This window comes from Thamnophis elegans, chromosome 2 (assembly GCF_009769535.1).
Source record: "Thamnophis elegans isolate rThaEle1 chromosome 2, rThaEle1.pri, whole genome shotgun sequence".
NCBI classification, from domain to species: domain Eukaryota; kingdom Metazoa; phylum Chordata; class Lepidosauria; order Squamata; family Colubridae; genus Thamnophis; species Thamnophis elegans.
This window is the reverse complement of record NC_045542.1, coordinates 58,678,419-58,702,595: the sequence shown is the minus strand read 5'-3', so window position 1 is coordinate 58,702,595 and position 24,177 is coordinate 58,678,419. Positions and strand designations below refer to the sequence as shown.

Sequence of the window (24,177 nt, the reverse complement as noted above, 5' to 3'; positions counted from 1 at the left end):
TGTTTTGTTTTGTTTTTATTGTTGTGGGTATGTGTTGTCTATGTAACAAAAAATAAATAAAAAAAATTATTTTTATAAAAAGGTGGAGAAACACTGAGATAGATGATAATGAGATGAGGGAGGGAGAGGGAGAGAGAGAGAGAGACCATAACTAGATAGACAGATAGGAAGGCAGATAGACGGATGGATAGAGAGAAAGAGAGAGAGATAGGTAGGCAAGCAGATAGATGGATGGAGAAAGAGAGGGGGAAAGAGGGAGAGGGATACCATAACTAGATAGGCAGGCAGATAGACAGACAGATGGATGGATGGATAGAGAGAGAGAGGATGTATATAATTAAGGTGACCAGACGTCCCTAGCGAGGTCGCGGGCTGGCAGTAACTGCCGCGGCCTAGCTCCCCCCCCCCCGGTCAATGGTGTCCCTCTTTACCAATCTGAAAATCTGGTCACCTTACTTGTTTAGGTAATTCTGAGGTGGTTGATGGTTCTGTGAGTGCCTGTCCTTTATAATTTTCCACATTGCCTTGATGGTTTTTATTCCAGTGACTTTGTCTTTCCTGTTCTTAGGCTTAGGAAAAAAAACCTGGTTTCATTGGCAGTCTTTTTTGGGGGGGGGATTTTTATTTTTTTGGTGTTTTCCTAGCACTGTCATAGTTTGTGGGTGTGGGTGGGTGTGTAATGTCCCACAATTATCTATGCATTAATAATGATCTAGTAATATTAATAATATCTAGTAATTAGTAATATCTAGTAATAACATCGTCTTGGCCACTCCCACCAGGTCACATGGGTGGCAGGCCACTCCCATCCGGTCACATGGGCAGCAAGCCACTCCCACAAAGGAGGACACGCCCACAGAGTAGGTTCGAACAATTTTGAAACCCACCCCTGCCCTGCTCCTTCTTTTGTTGCCTTTTTGCTCTACTGGCAAGATGTTGTTTGTTTCCAAATAATCCATCATGTTATCTGCAATAATGCCTGTGAGTAATTTGAAGGTTGTTGGCAAGCATGTTATTGGTCTGTAGTTTTCAGGTGTTGTTCCTTTAGTTGCATCTTTCTGAATCAAGTATGGTTGTCAACCATTCATCAATTTGGCCCTTTTGTAAAATTTCATTCAGTTGCCTGGCCAATATTGCATGTAAACTGGTCAGATATTTGAGCCAGAAACCATGTAATTGGTCCTTTCCAGGTGATGTCCAATTCTTTACCTTTTTAACTCGATTTTTGACCATCTCAGTTGTTATTTCTAATACTTGCATTTGTTTGTTGCCAATGCTATTCTCAAAGTCATGTATCCACTTTGCTTCCTTGTTGTAGTCCTTTGCATTTTCCCACAATTCTTTCCAGAATTCAACTGTGGCCTGTTTTTCTGGTTTTTCACTTTTGGTGTCACCATTCACATTAAGACTTTGATAAAAACACCGTTGGTCTGATCGAAATTGCTGATTTTGTTTATATTGGATGATTCATGCCTCATATCTTTCAATTTTTCTAGCTGTTGCTGTTATCTGCTGTTTTACAATCTCTACAGCTTCATTGATGTTTCTTGTATCCAATCTATATCTTCTGATTAGGCGATCTATGATTTTGTTGTTTTTAAGCCGTTGCTCATACATGTTCTTTAAGTTACTAGCATCTGCCCTTAATTTTTTGATTTTTTGTTCTAAACGGATTTTCCACTTTGGCTTTGATGCTTTTTCTGTTGTGTGACTAGATAGTTTAATTTTAATGCCTAGTTCATTAGTAACTATTACAGCTGCGCTGTACATTAACTGGTTTGTTTCCAAGATGGATCCCGGTTCAATTGTTGAAAACACTGCATTAACCATTTTCATGATAGGGGCCAAAATTTTCTTAGGCACAGTTTTTAGTGATGGTAAACGTTGCCTTTCCTCATTAAGCAGAAAATGCTCCATGATCCTATCCTTCAATTCTTTTTGTTTTTGAGTTAGTTCATCAGTTGGTTCAGTGATAACTGGTTCTAGTAGTGGTGATGTTATTTCCTCCCCGAGAGCTTCTTCTGGGAGTTCTACTATAATGTCTTTAGTTGTGTCTTGAATATCAGTTATTTCCGCTTGTGATATTGTTTTTTGGGTTTTGCAATTTGCCTGAATTTCCTCATGTTCAACTTCACTAAACACTTTATTCCGTATAATAAATCGCCTTTGATCTGCTAGTCATTGTTCACTAACATTTGAATCTGGATATTGTTGTTTCCATAATTCATACATTCGCTTTAAATAGCCTCTTTTTTCTGGCTCTGAGTTGTAGTAACAGGCCATTATGGCACGGTTTTCATCTGCACTATATTTTTGTCATTTTGTTGGCTGGTCCACTTGTAGCCCACTTGTCGACGGATGTCCAGGGACCCCAACATCCGCCGCGGCCCTTGTTAACCCGCGCGACGACCGATGCGGTATGGAATTCTTATTTGTTTTTTTCACCATATTGTATGGGTTTGCGGTTTTTTTTTTTACGGGACCAGATGCCAACCTGACCCCAACCCTCCTCCTTTCTCATCCGGGCTTGGGACCGGCAACGGCGGAGTTGTTGTTGTTGTTGTTGTTGTTATTATTATTATTATTATTAAACTACTTTGTTTGGAAGAATTTTTGAGTAAAGACATTTTGACCTAACAATACTCTGGGTTCAAATTAGCCCAAGTGTGAAACAAAATTTGGCTGTCTTGAATGCTCCATCTTGTGCATTGTGACTTGTAACCAACTTTCTCCCCCCCCCCCCATCCCCTGAATTTTTCCAGCCCTGCCTGAGCTGCACAGCAGCAAAAACCAACTCTTAATGTGTGCTTGCTATCAGTATAAATTGGAAAGGTTGATGTGGGAGTAGAGAAATGAAAATTAAACACATAGCCAAGCAGAAAAAAATACAACATAATGGCTGTTTGAAAAAAAAACTCTTGGTGAGAGCAATATTAGAATTCATGTAGGTGGATTGCAGGTGGATTGCGTTGTACTCTATTTTAGAAGCACATCTAGCAACATGTGTGTTTGTGTGCACACTATTGTTGTGCATACTATTAGTGTGCATACTGTACATGCTCAGATAATTTCCTGATTCAATTAAGATTAATTGCCTGGGGCTTCTTCTGACCCTGGCCCCATTAGGCGAATTTATGCCAAATATGTTTGGGAATGTGTATCTATTTTAGGGGACTCTATTTTTTATTGTCGCATATATAATCATTGCTTTAATCGTTAATTTAATGTTTTATTTTAATGTTTTATTTTTCCTGCATATTTTAGTGCATTTTAATAGGCTGCAAGCCAACATGAGTCATGAAGTTTGGGTGGCATACATGTTTGATAATTAAATCCAGGAAATAAATCAGTCCCGGAGAGTTGGAGGGAGTGTAGCAGAGGTGGTATTCTGCAGGTTCTGACCAGTTCTGGAGAACAGGTAGTGGAACTTTGGAGTAGTTCGGAGAACCAGTAAATACCACCTCTGACTGGCCCTGCCACCATCTATTCTTTGCTTCCCCAGTCCCAGCTGATCGGGAGGGAATGGGGTTTTTTCAGTATCCTTCCCCTGCCATGCCCACCAAGCCACACCCACCATGCAATGCCTCACCCACCAAGCCACACCCACAGAACAGTCGTTAAAAAAAATTGAATCCCACCACTGGAGTGTAGGGAGCTGTGCATTCATTTGCCCTCTGGTAAATGAGTGAGCTTTGATTGGCAATGGCCCTTTGACAACTATTTTGTCAATAGACAATCCCTCTCCCAGAGTAGTCATTTTATGAAAAGACACATGATCAAAATCTCTGTGTGCTTCTCAGCTTCCAGAAATTGCCTACTTCCCATTTGCACAATCTAAACTCCTGCATATTATTACATAGGAGAGAATCCCACTGATTTCTTTGGGGATACAACATGTACTTCCCCCAGAATGTCTAAAATAAATTAACTGATGCATCTGCTTGCACAATGTAGATATGTAAAAAAAAACTGTGTATGTCTGGAACAAAGTCAAAACTTGATCCCAAATCCCTCTTCAAGTTTCAGATCGATATTTCAGGAGCAGAGGTGTCTGATTTAGTATCTCTCAAGAAATAGTCTGCACATCCGTTGACCTACTGGAAAGTGGTGATGAAAAGTCCTCCAGAGCTTTTAGAATCAGATATGTCCTCTCCTTTTGTGTTATCTCCCCAGCCTCCACTTAAGTTAGCAATCAGTAGCATTAGCAAAAAAATAAAAATAATTGCCTGCCTTGGTTTGTCCAGCTGAGATCCGTCTTTGGGTAATGGTTGGTTTGTTCAGGATGCTTTTTGCACTCTTGACAGGAGGCAGCTGCTTGGCTCTTATGCCTGCACTTGGCAGCCTCTAAAAAAACACATTTTTCTATCATTTGTTATGTAATATTTGTTCTCCATGGGCCAAAAATGCAAACGCCACTGTAATAGATGGGGTTCATCTTTTATCCTCCCTATTGGGTTTTCTCTCTTAGAATGAAACAAGGCAAGGAAAGCATGCAGGTTATAGCTTCTGGAATTGTGTCCAACCCAGGAGTGAAATCGAGCAGGTTCTGACCAGTTCTGGAAAACCGGTAGCGGAAATTTTGAGTAGTTTGGAGAATCGGCAAATGCCATCTCTGGCTGGCCCCACAGTAGGGTGGGAATGGAGATTTTGCAGTATCTTTCCCCTCCCATGCCCACCAAGCCATGCCCACAGAACCAGTAGTAAAAAAAATTGAATTTCACCACTGGTCCAACCCCTTCACTACTCTACTCTCCCCTTATGCTGTGTCTGGCTGCATTATGAGGCATAGAGCTGCTTGCAAACACTCCTCTCCAGGTCATGTGACCAGTGGGCAAGGGCCTAGAACGGCATAGTGACTAACATTCCAATTGTTGTTTCAATCTTTTCTGGAAGACCTCTAGTGATAGAGCACTAACAACCCCAGGAGGCATGCTAGTCCGTTGCTTAATTGTTCTTATTGTCGGGAAATGTTTCCTTAGTTCCAAATTGGATCTCTCTTTAGCAACCTACCGCCCACTGCTTCTTGTCCTCTCCACAGGTACTTTTGAAAAATAAATCAACCCCCTCTTGTCTGGAACAACACTTCAAGTACTGGAAGACAGTAATCACATCATCCCTAATCCTTTTCTCTCTGAAGCTAGACATATCTAATTCCCACAACTGTTCATCATACAGTTTAGCCTGCCCATTCCTTATGATTTTTGTTGCTCCTTTCTGTACCCTTTCTAGGGCCTCAGCATTTTTTCCCTGTATCATGGTGACCAGAATGGGATGCAGTATTCCCTGTGTGGCCTGCATTATAGTGGTACTATCACTTCTTGTAATCTTGATGCTCTCTCTCTCTCTCTCTCTGTTGATGCAGCCTATGATTGCATTGACTTTTTTTGCTGCTACAGAACACTGCTGGCTCATATTTAAGTGTTGTCCACTAGGACACTAAGATTCCTATAGTACTTACTACTGTTGAGCCAGATATTGTCTGTTCTCTACCTGTGTTTTTGTTTTTTTCATGCCTAAGTGCAGGACCTTAACTTTCTCACCACTGAAGAGCATCTTGTTGGATAGGGCTCAAAACTCAAGTCTGTCAATATTTTGATTTTGGGATTACCTGCCTTACCTGTAAGGCTAGTACTGCAGTGAACCTGAACCAGGGATTTTCAGCCCACAGCTCAGGGGTCTTGCTAAAAGATTGCTTCTTTATGATGTAGACGCAGATTAAGAAAAAAGCTTTAATTGGAAGTTCCCTTGCAAAAGCTCCTTCTTGATGCTTGACCTGCAGACGGCTAACAGACTCTTCCAGCTATTTTGAGCCTTGCAGCCAATATTGACAGGGTGGGCTGACCCTCAATGACTAAAGAGAAAATGGATGAGAAGAAAAGTTGTTGTTGTTGCTGCTGTTGTTGATTTGGTTGTTTTTGTGCACTGAGTCAGGGTTGACTCCTGGCAACTGCCTGGACTAGTCCCTGAAATTTTTTAGGCAAGGAGTTGTTTTTCCTTGCCTCCTACCTTGGGATGAGAGAGTAACTAGCCCAAGATCACCCAATTGGTTTTCTGCTACGGCAGCACTAAAATTCAGTTTCTCAATTACCAGTTTGGTGCCTTAATCATTACACTCATCTCCATTGGCCTCTTTAAGATGTATGGACTTCAACTCTCAGAATGCTGGTTGGGGGATTCTGGAAGTCAAATCTTCAAGTTCCCAAAGTTGAGGAACAGTGCACATTGGCTCTATAGTATCTAGTTAAGAACACTTTAATTCCTGTGTTTACATGAGACTTAATTATATTCCTAGATATAGTCCTTCGGGATTGGGCGGCATACAAATCTATTAAAAATTGCAAAAAAAAATAGATCTCAACAGATGTATGGGTGAATGTGAATGAATGATCTTCTCCTTTGAGTTCTGATTTCATTTTATTATTTCATTCCATTTCTATCTTGGAACAGAGCTTTGACACCATGGTGCTAACTTTTGGGGACTAGGATTTCCTGGGCCATGGCCTGTTCTGAGAGAGCAATGTGCTAAGGCAGAGCCTGTCTGCCTGTGACTTGTCCTGTCTGATCTGAACACTTTTCCTGAGGTGTGTATCATGACGGAGGGGGGTGGTCGGGAACTACACCTGTGTGCTTAGAAGAGTGATTGCCAGGTTCTGAACTTCTTAAGCTGATCTCCGGCAGCAGTGACAAGAGCTTTGGAGCAGAGCTCCCAGCTTTCAGGTCTCAGCTGTGATAAACTAGGCTCAGATCACTTGATCCCTGGAGTGTGTGTTGGCATTTCTGCTCCCCTTAAGTTCGGGATTGTTGCTCTGTTGCTGATGGGGAAAATTCAGAGGGGGGCTTTTCAGTGGATGTGCAGCCGAGAGCATCAGCAGTGGGTGTTTCCAGCATCCTTGAATGCTGCCTCCTGCTGCCTTTACAAGAAGGCAGCTCTCAGGCAATGGGGGTGGACAGGCGGCAGAGAGCCTCGGCAGCCCTCTCGCTCGGCTTCCTCTCCTTAATCTTCTCTATCACAGCCTTCAGCAGCAGCTACTGGTGTGAAGGAACCCAGAAGGTAGCCAAACCATTCTGCAGTGGACTTGCAGGTGGCACCCACTGCATTGGGATGAACAGCCCAGGTGGGAATGACAGCAGCATGGTTCAGTACATCTGGGAGACGGGAGACGACAAGTTTGTGGATCGAAAGTTTCATGCCGGTATTTGGCATTCTTGTGAAGAGATGATCAGTGGGAAAGGTGAGTGCCTTTCTTCTGGGAAACAGTCTTCCTCGTCCTGATTTTCTTTGAAAGAAAAGATAATTGTGTCAATTCTTTCACGTTTTGGCTGGGTGGCTGTGGTGCAACCAAGGTTACAACTGCGAGAAAAACGCCTCCTCTGGAATGAAGCTTGACTCCTATTATCTCCTTAGCTTATAGCTACTATAGCTCTGTGTGCAACTTATGAAAGTAATTTGGTATTGTCTTCTTCTAGATATATTTTTACACCCCAATATAATTTATGATTTCTCAGTGGTCTCCCATCCAAGTAATAATCAGATTTGTTGCTGCTTGATTTTTCAGGATCATCCAGTCAGATTGCTATTCCCACCTGGCAAAAACAATGTTCAGATTTTAGCTGTTTCATTTATTTTTTAAGCCTTACTCTTCCAATTGTATAATGGAAGCATTTCTTTACATATGACTTACAACCTATTTATAAACAAGCTGTTAAATTTCACACATTGTGTTAGTCTATAATGTGATTTGATTTGGCTTTGCATGTTACAGTACAAGGTTTCTCACCTATGATTTATGTGCTAACACACGTAATTGTAACCATGGTGATTTGATCAATAAATTGGGGATAAAACAAACCATGGCTTAGCACATATCTAACCAATTCTAAAATAATCTTCAAAGTCTATGAAATGCTTTAAGGGAGGATACAATATATTACCCGATTGCATCTGTTGCAAAGTTATTTCCCAAAGCTGTGTTGATAATTATTGCTCATCCCTTTAGGCAATTCACAGATCAAAATTCTCCTGCTATTCTAATATGGGGTTGGAAGGGGGAGAAAGGATTACAGGGATTAAAATGATTTGTCCCATTTCTCCTTATTCAATACAAGAAGGGGCATCATAGAATGCTATTTGGAGAGAAATGGGCCCATTGCCTGATTTGGCAGAAACTATACAGAGCCTTAAACTCCAGTCATAATAAATATTTAGACTTTAAAGGACTCTAAGACATTGTTTGCAAAGAATACAGCAGAGTTAACACTAAAATGAATAGTATTTGGGTGGAAAAGAAGTAATTAAATCTCATAATGTTATCTATTTCACCCAATTTATAAAATAACTAGAAAAGTGTAACCTTTAATGGGTTAGGTCGTTATATAAATCTTTTTAATAAATAAATAAAAGAAGTAAAAAAAAGTGGGATAGAATTTTTTTTCACTTTCTTTCCAATTTTAGGATACACACAATCACACATACAGACACTTTTATGCAGAATAATAATTGGTGTTAAATCTGGGGAATTTGGAGAAGCTTGTATTTTAAAATACAAGCTCCTCCAAATACAGCATATGATTGAAAAAGATAACACCTTGTTTCCTTATTCAGAAGTTTGGGACCACCAGTAAAGATGGATTCTGGGAGAATCAGGGTAATTGCCTTTCATCTATATTAGTAAATAAGAGGGAGTTGTTGACACTATTCATCATTTTAATGCGTGAAGAATATAATAGCTTTTATTAAGTATAAAGATTCATCACATTCCTTTATTGGGTATATGGATTCTTCAGACTCTACACATTTACCAAAACATTAGCAGAATGATTCAAATTATAACTGAGCAGAATAGGAAACCTGAGTAGGCAGCCAAGGACAGAATTAATGTTGCAGATCAAATGCGGGATTTCCAAACCTTTATTTTATCTTCAAATAGAGGCTGAGTAAAAGACATTAAACTGTAATGGTCACTGACAATTGCCGCACAGCACCCTTTTAGTTACCTGTAATTGTTTTTCCTGAGCAAGAATAAGTCTGTTTATGAGGACAGGTGGGGGAATGAAAAGCACACATATAGATGAAAATTAGGTTTAGAGAAGGTTTCAGGCTGATTTTTCTTTGAAAACTGTGGTCATCTCCCTCTCTTGCCTTGCCTTAGATATTAATATAAGATATAGATACAGCTTATATCCAAAAGTTTTGGAACTGCCATTTGCTGAAATGATCTTCCTTTCACCCCCCAAAAAGCATAGAATGGGAGCCCTAATGTCACCTCTTGTGTGACCATACAAGGGCTAGTTGGCCTCTGGAAAGCCTTCCCCTGTGAGCATCAGCCCTACTGGAGAAAACTGATCCATTTTACAGGATGGTAGTACTGAGATTCCTAAGGAAATGATATTAAAATGCACTGAGCCCTCGGAATGTGCTCTTATGAATGCTGTGCCTTACTTATTTGTAGGAAGGAAGCAAAATAAATCTTCCACCGTGTTTACTTTTAATGAAAAGGGGTCCTCCATTTTCAAGTAATTGAATAAAATAAATAAGGTTTTGCTCCCTGAGTTCATGTCCAAACTGTAGCCTCTGGAGACATGACTGACTGCCAGCGTGGGTTTCCTGCCATTTTTAAGCTTGTAACAATAAAAGTATTATGGGTCAATTCTTTACCTCAGGTTAGAACAAACAAATTCCTGAAATTTCTCTGCCTCAAACGGGAAAAAAAGGATACCCTTGTTCCTGCCAATGTGATGTGTCTCTCCCTACTTCATTTCTAATTCTCTGTGCTTCTCACCCCCACTATGAAAAAGCTGACCTCTCTTGCTGAATGAATATATGGCAAACCCATCTTACTCATGGTGCTACATAAATCCTCCCAAAGAGAAGATTCTGAAGGTTTTGGCTCCACCCACTCTTGAGACAATTATATGGGTCACAGATGAGGTGCTGGAAGCCAGTTGCTAGTCCTGCCCTGAGAGCTCATTTTCTTTCTGCCGGTTGCAGTCAGCCTTCATTGCATGCCTGAAGATGGAAGCTGCATCTCACTATTAATATTGTTAGTCTTACAACTTGGTTTCCGGCCCATGGATCACAACGGCTTTCTAGTTTTGTTATCTTTTTAAACATTAGATCTGATTTTCATCAGGATGGTGAATTATTACACCAAAACACTCAGGTCAGTTGCCTGTTTCTGCAAATTGTCTTTTTGTTGGCAAGCTGAGCCCCCATCCATATATCTGCTCTTATTTCTTTGAGTCCAAGCTGCATCATGCATTGGCAATCATTGTGAAAATAGAACATATTTAACAGTTTCTACATTCTTCAAAGAAGTGTTTTATACTTAGTGCCTGTATTATTTCTGAATCTCCTTGTATCACACGTACAGGAAATGCTTCAGAAAGTGCAAAGGAATTTTGATCTAGCTTCCAAAATGGGGTGGGGGTGAAACCATTACTGAGCCCTGAGAAGAAAGAAAATGTGAGGCTCAAAACCACCCTGCCTTGATCTTATTCTCTTTAAAAAAAAGTGGTGGACAGCAAAGGTTATGGACAGGCTTTCCAAATTCTGTTATTATAGCTTACAACAATAAAGTAGCATCACTGGAATTCCAGTAGTATCTGTTTCTTGACCTGGCCTGTCTCAAAGCAAATTTCATATCAGAGTCTGCTCAAGAGGAGATGTTTTTCACAGCAGGTACTGTATATCTCTTTCTTGGGACTGGATTGGCAAGATTAGAATTACCCAAACTGGAAGGATTTATACAATGATTTACCTAAAGTTTTCTCCACACTCCATTCCATTCTAAACAGTATTCTACTGAGTCACTCCACAGGCAATTTGGACCAGTGCAGTGGTATGATCATAGGTTAGTGCAATACATTTGTGCCTATAGCACAAGGCTCACCCACTTTGATTTTCAGATGATTCCAGCTACAAGATAAAATAAGCAATGCTAGAAGAGACAACATCATCCACTTCACCAAAGGACAGTAAATTTAGAAACCGCCTATTGCAGAGGTAACACATAGCTTTGTCCATCAGAAGACTGACTGCTGCTCTCCCTTCTATATATTCTAATAGTAAAGCAGTTGTAACGATCTGAGTTGAATCATTACAGTTGTAGAGAGAGAGATTTTGTAGTAAGGGGCAGAGAGAAAAATTGGACCAAATTCTGGAATTGAAAAAAAAAGGTTTCAGCCCCAGATTTGGCAACAATTACAGCATATTTAACTGTTAAATCAGAAGAGAAAGCAAATGGCTAAGAGAACTTGAAGAGGTTTAGGGAAAGAGAAGAGGTTCAGAATTGCAGTAACTTTTCTAGGGAGAGAAAGTCACTGAGAAAATTAGAAAAGTAAAATAAGAACAAAGGAGCTATGACACGAACTCTTCAGCATTGAAAAAATTTCATCCATGAACTCCAAAACCTAATCTATGGAAAAATCCAGATTAAAGTACCCACAACAAAAGGTTGTCTAACCTCCAAATAAACACAGTGATATGTGGTCATATCACCGACAGCACTTAAACCAACGTTTCCCTTTTTGTTATTATTATTTTATTAAAAATAGTTTTTATAAAAAAATACAAAGATTAAAAAAAAACCAATACAAACTAAGGAAATATAAAAAAGAAAAAAGTAGAAAGAGCAAAGAGAAAAGAAAAAGGGGGGAAGGGAAAATACATTTTAAAAGAGATAATAAAAGAAATATAGAAAGAAATGACCCCCCCCCCTTTTTATCAATACAAGCACAAACACTATCTTAACACCTTCTCTAATGCTGCAACTAAAAAAAGGTCACCCCAAATCTCATCTTTTATCTATTGGCAAATAATACAGTCGCATTTTGTAGTTAGCAAAAGATACCAGAAATAACAACTCCCTCTCCCTCTCTCTCTCCCTCTCCCTCTCTCCCTCCCTCCCTCCCTCCCTCCCCCCCTCTCTCTATAATCGCTTATTGTATACCCTTCAAATAATGTCCAACAAAATTTATTTCTTATTATCTTTTCTTCCTCACCTCTCAATTTTAATACCCTAGCTTGTCACTTTCTCTAAGAATACAACAAAAATTCTCTTCTTCCCATATCTTATCTACAACAACTCTTAAAAGTTTCATCATTCAGTCGTAGTCAAGAAAAGCTGTTAGGGAGGGGGGTTCATTGGGGGTGGGTGGGTGGGTGGAGATATAGTTTCAATATATAGAATAAGAAGAATACACTTGTATACTGTTGTTCCTTATCTTTTCTTTTTATTTTTCTCTTTTTTTTTCTTATTGCTTTTTTCCTTTCTTTTTTCTTTTTGGCGTAAGGAATAGAGAAATACACCATAGTGAGAAGTGGAGGAAAGGAAGAGGGAGAAGTAAGGAGGGAGGAAGAGGGGAATGTAAGGAGGATGAGAGGGGAGGGAGGGTGAGGAAGGCGAGAAGGGAAGATAGGAGGGGAAAGGGAAGTAGGAGGGGTGATCGTTGGAGGGAGAAAGGAAAGTTGGAGGGGGAGAAGAAGGGGTGTATGAAAGCGATAGGTTGGGTTTATGAGTTGTGTTTAGGTTGGGGTTTTTTTTTTCTTACTATTATATTATTATTATTGCAAATATCCAGTATATAAGTGAATGTACAAAATTGAAAATGAAAATGAATAAAACATTTAATACAAAGAAAAAAAAAAAGAAAAAAGAAAAAAAAAAGAAAAAAAAAGAAAAGCTGTTAGGGAAAAAGAAGCATACACAGTCTAGCCATGATCAAATCAGCCAACTTGGTAAACATTTATTTTATTTTTAAAAGTCTTGATATTTATCGTTTTAAGTAATGCCCTTTTTTCTCTCTTTTCCTTTTCTCAGGAATTATTTCATAAATATAATACATCTCTTTGGATTTACTTTGAATTTATAATATATTTACTTTGGAAGTAAAAAATTTGTCCAAGTCACTTTTCTGAATTAAAACTATTTTGGCTTATTATTTGGATGTCCTTTTTAAACTGATAAAACCTCAGTCAATTTCATTTGTTACTCCTATATAACTTCCTTGTCAGTATTATTCTTGCATCCTGTCAATTTTAAATCTGAATCCAAACCAGCCTGATTGTCTGTTATATTTCATTCTATTTCTTTTTTAAGCCCATTCTTACTGTATGAGACAGTCTAAAAAGTAAGTTCTAGGTATATTGTTATGAAACATCCGTGAATGTTTCCAGAATTAAAATAGTTTTTTTTCCATTTTGTATTAGTAAATCTTTTCCTTTAGTTATAATCTTTAATTTTTTTAGTTGCTTCAAGTAATGAGCCTTCACAGTTTGTTTGTTTGTTTGTTTGTTGGATTTATATGCTGCCCTTCTCCCAAAGGACTCAGGGCGGCGTACAACATTAAAAAAAAACCACATATTGCAAAAGTTAAAAAGAAAATTAGATAGAGTTTCCAAAAACAAACCCAATTAATATTAACAATAACATTTAAAATATTAGATTAAAATTAACAATTAAATCAATCATTTATTTTATTTTGTTTAGGCCAGGCCGGCTTGCTGGAAAAGCCAACTTTTTAGGGCGAATTGGAAGGACCGGAGGTCGGGGATTATGCGAAGCTCTGGGGGCAGCTCATTCCAGAAGGAAGGTGCTCTCCCAGAGAAGGCTCTCTCCCAGTTTTCTCTTAACATGTTTTTCTCCCATCCAGAACATTTCCCCAGTAAAATAGTTCCTGTAGTTTGTTAAAAATCATATTAAAATATAAATAAAGATATTCTTATTGTTTAATATATATTAAAGATATATAATCTTTATATATTTCTAATATAATTTTAAACAAATTACAGGAAATATTCCAATTTTTCTTTTTCAAAGTTTTGTTTCCAGTCAATCTTGACTGGATTGTTAGTCCAGTTAAAAAATTCCCAAATCCACATTTTAATTATGCTTTTTCCACTTATGTCCAAATAAAGAGCTTTTTAAAGTTTTAAACTTGCATAAATCTTTCACCCAGTATAATAAAACTCATCATTCTGGAGATTGTTAGTATAAAAAAAGAATTTACACATTTCCTGTAAATGTGATTAAGAGGGAAAGTGGGAAATATGCCATCATTTTGGGCAAAACTGACTCTCCCCAGGCCTCTGAAATCTACCAGAGACCACAGTTTTATGTGGGGACCATCTGTAAGGAGTACTCTTGGCAATCCCAAGTCTTCTCCTTTGTCCAGAGAGAAGTTTGTAGACCCAATTCCTTTACCAGTTCCATTTTCTGCTGCAATCATGAGCATTGCTAAAAATAAAGCTGTCTTTTAATCCACTATTGCTTCTTCAGAAGTCCTGAAATATTTTTTTTCCAATGTGTGCATGATGGAAGTTGTATACAACTTCCATCATGCAGACATTGCATGGGGGAGCTTCTTCTAAAACAGGGCTGTCAAACTCCTGGCCCACGAGGTGGATGCGTCATGCACTGGCCACGTCTGGTTTAGCGAAGAGGGGGGGAAATCCTGATATGTCACGTGATGTCGCCATGATGACGTGAGTTTGACACTCCTGTTCTAAAATCCAGAAAATAATATTGAAACATACCAATGTTATTCAGGGTTTATCCACTAAGTTGTCTCTCTGAAGATGCTGCATGTTTTGGTACAAAACATTTTTCTACATTTCCATAAATAGGAGATACAATTGGTTATTTGGAGACTCTGTGCTACTGGGTGATAAACTGACTCCCTCAGGGGAGTTTCTGATAAGATAATGTTATCCTGGCATTTGAGAGAACAAACATAAATGTGCTGATAGATTATACTACCAACAGCCCCTTTTGTAAAAGCGCAAGTAACACAAGTGAGAAGAAAGACTCCAGAACAAAAGCTCCCTGGTTAGATCTGCATTCTGGTACCATAAACAAATTCCAGAATAAGACACATGAAACCAGGTGGATGGATGCTTTCCCAAAAGATGACTTCCACAGAGATTTGCATTCCAAATAAAACAGCAGTGGAACATTTTATCTCGGTGCTTCTGGCATCCCCGCCATCTGCTTCCAACTTGCTGCTTGTGGGAAGCTCTTGTTCCTACAAATGTTAGGAAGATAAGAACCTGAGCGGGCAAATGTGACACTTGTGTTTCTTTTTTTATTTTTTTTTTAAATTTTCAAGTGCTCATTTTATGTGCCTTATAGGTGAGAAATGCAGAAGCTTCATCAGCCTGACACCCCCAGCAGTTCAAGGTAATTATATATTGTCAGTGTTTCAAGTTCTTTCTATATTTATATCTAGCGTTCTGAATCACAGGGGAAAACAATCTTTTCACACACACAACACACACACACACACACAGAGTTTTATGAAACATACATTGCCTTAGAAGGATGTTCAGAATTTTTGCTGAAGATCAAATCTGGGCCTGGATGAGACAGTCCTTCATTCTCCATGCAGTCAGTCTACATATCAGCTTAGAGATAAATCTTAAAGTGGTCCAATCTGGCTTTCTAATTTGGAAGCAGGAAAAGCAATACTCTTCTGCAGGCTGAGTCCAATCCTCATGGCAAATTGATGGCAGAATGCTGATAATTACTGTCTCAAACATCTGATGAGTTCCAGATTAGGGAAAGTGGTTATACTCACCCATCCTTAAAATCAATTGCCAGCTCCTCTGAAAAGAAATCAAATTTGATAACCACGTACAGTATGTAGCTCTATTGCTAATTTATAGAAACAAAATACGTCTTTAAAATGGTCTTGGTGCACTGATTTGTGTGTGTATGTGTATATATGTTACAGGAGTTCTATGGCTGTCCATTGCCGCAGAGATCCTCTACATTATTTTACTCCTGATGGGCATCACTCTCATGTTGATTGAAATCTGTCGTTCCATCAGTGTCCTGGATGGGCTGAAGCTTAATGCATTTGCTGCTATATTCACCGTTTTAGCAGGTAACAGTTTGGTATTGCTTCTGCTGAGAGTTAAAGTAAGCCAAAGGAAGAAATGGTCAATAGAAAGAAATTATTTTTTTTTATACCAGGCATAGAAAGATCAGTTCTTAAGGATGGGAAGAGTTATCTTCTTCTAAGATAAGTAGCTGCTGATACTCAAACTCTCCATATTAAAGGATGTTTTTGTGTGAGAAAAAACCCATTTCAACAAAGGAACAAACAATTTCTGGGAAGTGATGGCTGCAGTGACAGTGAAGGAATGGACAGAAAGTCCAAACAAGATGGAGCACCTGCTTTGAATGGTTCCTAGTTCATCTCCAGTTAGTACAATTCCTCACACACCAAAGGCATTGAGGTGGATGAATTAGTTCTCTACTTGTCATCTTCTGCTTATTTATCTCACCGTAATTTAGCTCTCTTCAAATATGTCTTCCACCCACCCCTTGGGAAATTCACTCAGTACTTTACATGCCCTAGAATCAATTCATCAAGGAGTAATTTGTTGAAACTATGATTGACTCTTACAGGTCTCCTTGGAATGGTGGCTCACATGATGTATACAACCGTATTTCAAATGACAGTAAATTTTGGTCCGGAAGACTGGAGGCCTCAGATGTGGGATTATGGCTGGTCTTACTGGTAAGTTTTGAAGCAAAACATATCACAAAAACTTGTGCATGAGTCAAACATTCTAAGGGAGCCATTAATATTAAAGCTATCTTTTTTTTTAATTTCTTATCTCAATGACAAAGTACTGTAGCCATGTCTGAGAATAGAATCATAGGAACTTGCAGGCTCACTTCTGAAGTTATCACACGAGTGCTTAATATTGATGGTGACATCTTAACAGCAACAGGTTGTGTGTGAAGTTCAAAGATGAAAAATATCTTGCCTTTCTCTGAGTACAGAGAGCTCAGTATTAAGCTATCTTTTTCCTATCACCGAGGTTTTGCAAAAGAATGATTCCTTTCTATACATATATTGACCCCAGGAATTTCATCAAGTTGCCCAAAAGAAATACAGTTGTGGAGTAGCTGAAGGAGATGAGAAAATGAATCTCCCATCTGCATAAGCTTTCTTAGTTTAGCAGCCAAGCCAATTAGAGATCTGCTGGAAGGGATATACTTTACAAATATATTCAGGACCTATAAAAAGGTGTTAGCTGCTCAGTAACCATTCTCCCCCTGCCCTATATACTAGTAAAAAAAATTGTTTGTGCAGCCATGTTAGTGTTAGGATTGGGATCCTCCCAAGGATTGTCAAAAGAAAGATGACCTTCAACCAGCCTAAATTGCATTTGGTGTCATTGCTACTGATTGGTGGTTGAAATATCATCAAATCATCTCATTTGGTGCATCATTTTTCATTACTTGGGAGTCCTGTGGTAAATTAAAAAGAAATGCTAACCGAATGACAAAAAATGTCACTGATGAAGCCTAGTGCATGTCTACTTTTTCACTCGTGCCATGAACATGTGGAACATATTTGCCTCTTCCCTCCGGAGAATTTCCCTATAAATGTTCATGTGTGCTCATTCAGCCTGACTTTAGAAGCAATAAAGGCACAAATGTGAAATCCCAGTGAGTTTAATTGCAAAACAAGTCCAACAGGATGTTCTTACATGATGGAGAAACGTTTTAAAAGATAAGTTGTTAGAAATAAGTATAAATTCTTGGGACTGTATAAAAGATCTGTTCAGTCTGGGGGTGGACTTGTGAATGACTGTGTCCTGTCATTCCCCCCCCCACCCCTTTTTTCCCCTCAAATTGACAGCTTGGCGTGGGTTTCCTTTGCCTGCTGCATGGCTTCCTCTGTGACCACAATGAACAGATACACAAAAACTATTTTGGAATTTAAATATAAACAGAAAAAACTGGAGAGAAGTCTACAAGCTAAATCCAATCCTCCTGTTCCAGAAAAGGCTTGGAAGATGTACGTTGACACCCTCCAGAGAACAACCGAGGACTTAATGCATCCCTTAACAGACATTCACAACCCATCCAGTCCTATGGAATTTGCAGAGTTAAATAATATTCCTGTGGCACATTGTGAAGAATATTGTTAAGAATATTCTTAACAAGGATTGTTGATTTTGTTTTGTATTATGGAAAGTACCAATGTATGTATGTAGCAATTTTCTTTTGTATATTAAGAATTTATCTTCTAGTAGAAAGCCATGGTGATGACCTACAAAGGAAACACTTTTAACACGTCTAATTTGGGGTGTTCTCTTTTGCTTTGACAGCACTAGTTAGGTAGGGAGAGAGACTGATAGCATAATCCCATACAGATATCCTCAGAGGAAAATTCCACTGATTCCAGTGGGACTTACAATTCATTTGTACAACCAGGATGCTCCAGCATGAGAATGTATCAACAACCATTTCTTGAGATCTGCTAATAGCAGCCCAATTGACAGCATCCTCTATCCATACCAGCCCATCAGATAGGTAACTTCTGCCTATCTTCCCTGCTGTGCATCAAAAGCAGTGGTTTCCAACTTGTGCTATCAGCTTAATCTGTTGACTTCATTTCATTGTTGACACATGGTTCGACTTCTGTTGGCTACTACATACCATTACAGGAACCCTTCTTTTCACCTGCTCATTGCTACTGCCTTTCGTGACTATTTGTGCCAAGTTACCAATCCACTTCTGAAGGGACCTCAACCAGAGAACTGGGGAGGTTTTTGCAGACTGACTCTGCCCACAACCATCAATTCTGACTGGTTATTAAAATGGGAACCCAGATTGTTTGGAGCAACATCCTGACATTTGTAAACCACTCAGAGAGCGTTGTAAACCACCGGGGTGCTGTATATAAAACTAAGTGCTATTGCTACTGCTTTCTCTCTTTCTCTTTCTTTCTTTCTTTCTTTTTCCTTTCTTTCTTTCCTTTCTTGTCTTTTCTTTTTTTACAGATATAACAATGAAAAGGCAAATCTTTCTTTTTTTAATCTTTCTTTTTTAACCAGATTATATTGATAGAACTGTTCCAGCAATTTCATTTCCTAGCCTAGTCATTTGGAAAAAGTAGTAAAACAGTATTTTCAATTGTTTAAATTTCTTACTGGTCCACTGATGGACATACCAGAATGGAAATGTCTCCATGGAAAACTTATGTTCTACAGATCTGCCTGCTGGAAAAAAAGAGGCTAATGCTTGATTTCTTGACATGGGCCAGACAGATGAGAAGCAGGAGGGGGCTCATAGTAAGCATGGTCTATATCAGGCATCATTGTGACCAAAGTGGAGGAAAACAGCTTTATTTTTTAAATCCCACCTTTATTATATTTATAAATAATTCAGGATGGTGAGCATATCTAATACTCCCTCCTCCTCCTACTTACCTTACAACAGCAATCCTGTGAGATAAATTGAGCAGAGAGAGAGTGGCTGGAAGAAAGTCATGCAGTTGGCTTTCATTCCTAAAGTGGGCCTTGAACTGAGACTCTTCTGGTTTTTAGCCTGGTGCCTTAACCAATAGACCAGTTACTGTTAGACAGTTTATGCATATGAGTCAGGCAGTTTAAGGTTATAATGCAGAAAAGTCCTTGTTTTTCTTTAGTGGGTCTAGCACATTTACAGTTAATTCCTCTCTGCACCATGGCATTATATCTTGACCAAGTAATGGCATTATATTGAAAACTTACAACTGGTATATTTGATGTGTATACCAATGGTAGGATTAAAAAAAATTACTACTGGTTCTCTGAGTGTGACTTGGTGGGCATGGCAGGGGAAGGTTACTGCAAAATCCCCATTTCCTCCCAATCAGCTGGGACTCGGGAGGCAGAGAATAGATGGGAATGGAACCAGTCAGAGGTGGTATTTACTGGTTCTCCGAACTACTCAAAATTTCCGCTACCAGTTCTCCAGAACTGGTCAGAAGCGGCTGAATACCACCTCTGATGTATACCAGTAGTTAATAATATTGAGAAAATGCTAAATATTTCTAAAAGGATAGAAGAGAAAAAGTTCTTCTATGATTATTCATACATTTTGATGAAGCTAAATACAGAGCAAATAAAAGTTTTGTGTTTTGTTTTGTTTTGTTTTGATCTGTCCTTTTTCCCTTAAAACATCTTTAAGAGATTTCAGCTTTGGGTAACTTCAGTAGACCTTTGTTATCAGAAGTGAAGTTTTATAATTCAGAATGGAGTTTCACTTCCAAAACCACCACACACTTTTAATAATGCCCAGAGAGGCACCGACAAAAGTTCCCTTCTAGCAAGTAATTAAGAAAACTTTCATGTTTTAACTTTCCAGTGCCAAGGGATCCTTTCAGCAGGTAATTATTATCTGGCAAGCAAATCTCACCAACTGGGTTTTATACTTTTGGCTGTAGACAAAGGTGAAATAAACAAAGGAAGTAATTATGAAGTATAATATTTAACAGCTCAATCTTGATGCCTTTCTTGGCCTTAGATTAAGAGTTCTATAATTTTTGCTGTGAGTGACAGTTAAAGCAGCCTGTATTATTTGAATAGGAGGACAAAATCCTTAAATCATCAAACTTTACCAAAAATGACCAAAGTTGTCTTAGCATAGAGAAACCAGTTACAACTCATCCTGAGCCAAGTTGCAGGACCCTTCCGTTATCAGGGTACAATTCAGAGAAAACAGTGATTTGACTATAAAGGAAGAGAAAAATCCTGTGCCCAGGTTACTTATCCTTGGGTTTTGGAGAAGAGGTGGACACAATAAAGGAGAATATTTGTAACTCAAGGTTAAAATAAGGAGTCCTCGATGCTCTCTGATTTCAGTTGTTTTCTTGCAAACGTTTCATTAGCCAAACTAGGTAACATCATGAGTACTAGCTTCAGGAAAGAACCTCTAACAGATTTCAGAACTCAGTAAAGAAAAGGTCATGGTTCGAATCCTACCTATGGGTACCATTTTCCCATCTTCACATTAGATGGGGTAAAAGACCTCTATTGTATTTTACTTCTAGATACCTCAGATGCCACACTCAGATGCAGTTCCTCAGCCTGGGTCAACAAATGATGTATAGAATGTCAAACAAACCATTGATTCGCAAGATGCAATAAAAGAGTTTTATACATTACTCTTAAAAGCCTATTTCTGATATACTGAAATGCATTAAAAATTCCTACCAAGCAACTTGTATAATCAGACAGTGTTCTAACATCTAGATGTTGGCCCAAATGTAGTTTAGAGGAAATATTGTATGTCCCCAGATTTATGAGACAAGTGTAGCAAACTGGCAAACAGATATAATCTGAATTATTGCTTTAAATAGCAATAGCAGTTAGACTTATATACCGCTTCATAGGGCTTTCAGCCCTCTGTAAGCGGTTTACAGAGTCAGCATATCGCCCCCACAGTCTGGGGTCCTCATTTCACCCACCTCGGAAGGATGGAAGGCTGAGTCAACCTTGAGCCGGTGAGATTAGAACAGTTTAACTACAGATAACAGTCAGCTGAAGTGGCCTGCAGTACTGCAGTACTGCACCCTAACCACTGCGCCACCTCAGGTTTTACTTTCAAATAAGTATGAGAAGGATTCACTAGATTGAGCTTGTAGAAATGTTAGTGAATTTATCATGCCAGATGACACTGATATGGAAAAGAAGACATCACTGTGATTTCTGCTTGAAAAAGTTGTAACTGTCTGCTTTCAAGGCATAGTGTAAAACTTCTGTAATAAATGTTGGGAGGAAAGTGTGTTGATCTGCCAAATCCCTGTCCCTTATATTCAGTTTCCCATATATTTAGCTGGATCTCTGAAATAATTGGAGGTCCATATTAACCTAATCTGAATTTGGCACTTAAATTCAAATGTTCAAGTTACGATGGGTGTGCTTGAGGATTGAACTTTTTTCATGTCGTCTCCCTGTATCGTCTTTCTTCACTAGTGATGTTTGGTGGAATTTGATTCTTGCTGTGCAATAAAAAAAAGCTGCACAATGCCTTGTCCCAATTCTCTGAGCTCTTTTTGTGGTTTAAAATCGGTAAGTGTTTTGCAGTATGGAAACACCGCCCTAAGAATGTATAAATCATGGCTGGGGTTATGGAGTAAGACTGAGGTTGGCAAACTGTTCTATGACGTCAGTGTGAGAAAAGTTTTAAAGTCTGTGTTCAGAGCTCACACTCATCCATTTCCAAACTGGATTTCCTCTGTATATATTTTATTTTAGCTTTTTCTCCTTATCAAATAAAGTCCATGAAAATGAAGAGGATGGATGGATGGATGGATGCATGGATGGGTGGGTGGGTGGGTGGGTGGACGGACGATTACTAGCTGGATAAATATCTTGTTTGGTAGCAGTATGTGTTCTTTTCAAAAGAAGCAAATAAATTCTATTTCTTAATAGGTCTGTAGACAATGTGGGGGAGAGAGTAGCCAGAATGATGTTATGAACGGTAATGCCCTCCAGAAGTATTGCTAGAGGGAATTTGGGAACTTGTAATCTCATAATACCAACAGGACAGCAAGTTAGAAGTGGGTAAGGCAAATCAGCCCTTTTCTACCCCTCCCCCTGCCCCATTTTTGGTTATTTTCCCTTTTCTACTTTTGATAAAATTCCATATTGCAATAATTTTTGCAATTGGGGAATAATGTTAGCAATCTGCTTCTCTGGATAATACAAATCCTGCAATTAATTCTTGGTTTGCCATGGATGTAGAAATTACACAGCGCAGTTTGTTCTATTCTGAAATCTTTTCAAACCTCGCTACAGGATGGCATGATGTCCCACTGTGCTTAAGAAGTGTGCTAAACTTCAGTCATCTCCCATTATTGGAGAACTGGGGAAATTCCTATAGATTCAATTCCATTTTCAGAATTCTTTGTGTGCGCATGTGGGGTGAGAAAAAGGGACTTCGGCTTAAATCATTATCTTTACATTATTATCTTGTCCCATTTCTTGATGCAAACAACTGCAGTAATATTAGGAGGAATAATAAATCAGAATGGAGATACTCATTTCTTAGAATGTTGCATATTTATATTCTACTCCATCCATTAAGGACAAAATGTACGTCATATGTTTGTTCAATCTGTTTTTTTCCCGAATTCTTTTTTTCTTTCTAGTTTTAGTTTATATTAGCAGTAATGTTAATGACCATTTTGCATGAGAAAACATCATGAAACATTTTGTTGTCCCCTCCAACATCATTTCTGTTAGATACTCTGGAGCAAACTTCTTCACCTGCTCAAATTAGAATTCTGCCTACCGTAGAAATGGCAAAACTACTCCCAAGAGCTTGTTCCTGTACCAGTGGAGCAATATTAGGAAACCTGAGACACATACACTTTTTACTTAGTCTTCTTTCCTGTCATTTCATAATCATTTTGGCCATTGCACATTTTGTTAATTTCTGAGCACTGCAGCATGTCACTGGAAAAAGAGATGCAATTCTTACTTTGCAATGATTTTACTCATATCTTTATATGGCACTTAGAGAGACAGATGCAACGGCTATGCACTCAAGATATTTATAGTTTCATGCTCATACAGAAAAATTGCAAAAGATACTAAAAACTAAAATGATGGATAAGTGGATAATTAGTTCAACAAGCATACGTTACATTAGCTACAGCAAGGTATATGATTAATCTGGTCATTGACTGAAAGAAAAAGAACTAATAAAGTCTAAGTCATATATGCCAACAAATAAACCAAAGGACCAGAACATTTTTAAAAAATGAATAACATAATGGGTTACATTTCTCACCCTTATTAAATGAACTGCTGAATCCAGAAAATGTTGATTAAGTTTCTTAGTCCCTATTTCAATGTTGTCATGAGTTGAAAGAGAGAAAGGAAAATGGATCTGGGTGACTTATAGATGAAACTCGAAAAATTAGAATATCGTGCAAAAGTTCATTTATTTCAGTAATGCAAGTTAAAAGGTGAAACTAATATATGAGATAGACTCATTACATGCAAAGCAAGATAGTTCAAGCCGTGATTTGTCATAATTGTGATGATTAGGGCTTTCAGCTCATGAAAACCCCAAATCCACCATCTCAGAAAATTAAAATATTACATGCAATCAATAAAACAAGGATTGTACTTAGAACAATATCAGACCTCTGAAAAGTATAAGCATGCATATGTACTCAGTACATGGTTTGGGCGCCCTTTGCAGCAATTACTGCCTCAATGTGGTGTGGCATGGAAGCTATCAGCCTGTGGCACTGCTGAGGTGTTATGGAAGATCAGGATGCTTCAATAGTGGCCTTCAGCTCTTCTTCATTGTTCGGTCTCATGTCTCTCATCTTTCTCTTGGCAATGCCCCATAGGTTCTCTATGGGTTTCAGGTCAGG

General features: G+C 38.6%; 1 protein-coding gene across 1 annotated transcript; it reads left to right on the top strand.

Annotated features, from left to right (window-relative positions):
- The first annotated feature begins 6,937 nt into the window (after positions 1 to 6,937).
- On the top strand, positions 6,938 to 17,947 carry GSG1L2 (GSG1 like 2). Its single transcript, XM_032212073.1, has 5 exons — positions 6,938 to 7,232; positions 15,129 to 15,176; positions 15,730 to 15,882; positions 16,410 to 16,521; positions 17,656 to 17,947. Exons 1-5 carry the CDS (start codon positions 6,938 to 6,940, stop codon positions 17,945 to 17,947), a joined length of 900 nt encoding a protein of 299 aa, XP_032067964.1.
- The last annotated feature ends 6,230 nt before the right edge of the window (positions 17,948 to 24,177 follow it).

Coding starts and splice junctions, on each gene's coding strand:
- GSG1L2 (XM_032212073.1), top strand. CDS start 6,938: ATGGGGGTGGACAGGCGGCAGAGAGCCTCGGCAGCCCTCTCGCTCGGC. Junction 15,883..16,409: donor TATATTCACCGTTTTAGCAG/GTAACAGTTTGG, acceptor TGACTCTTACAG/GTCTCCTTGGAATGGTGGCT. Junction 16,522..17,655: donor GATTATGGCTGGTCTTACTG/GTAAGTTTTGAA, acceptor TCAAATTGACAG/CTTGGCGTGGGTTTCCTTTG.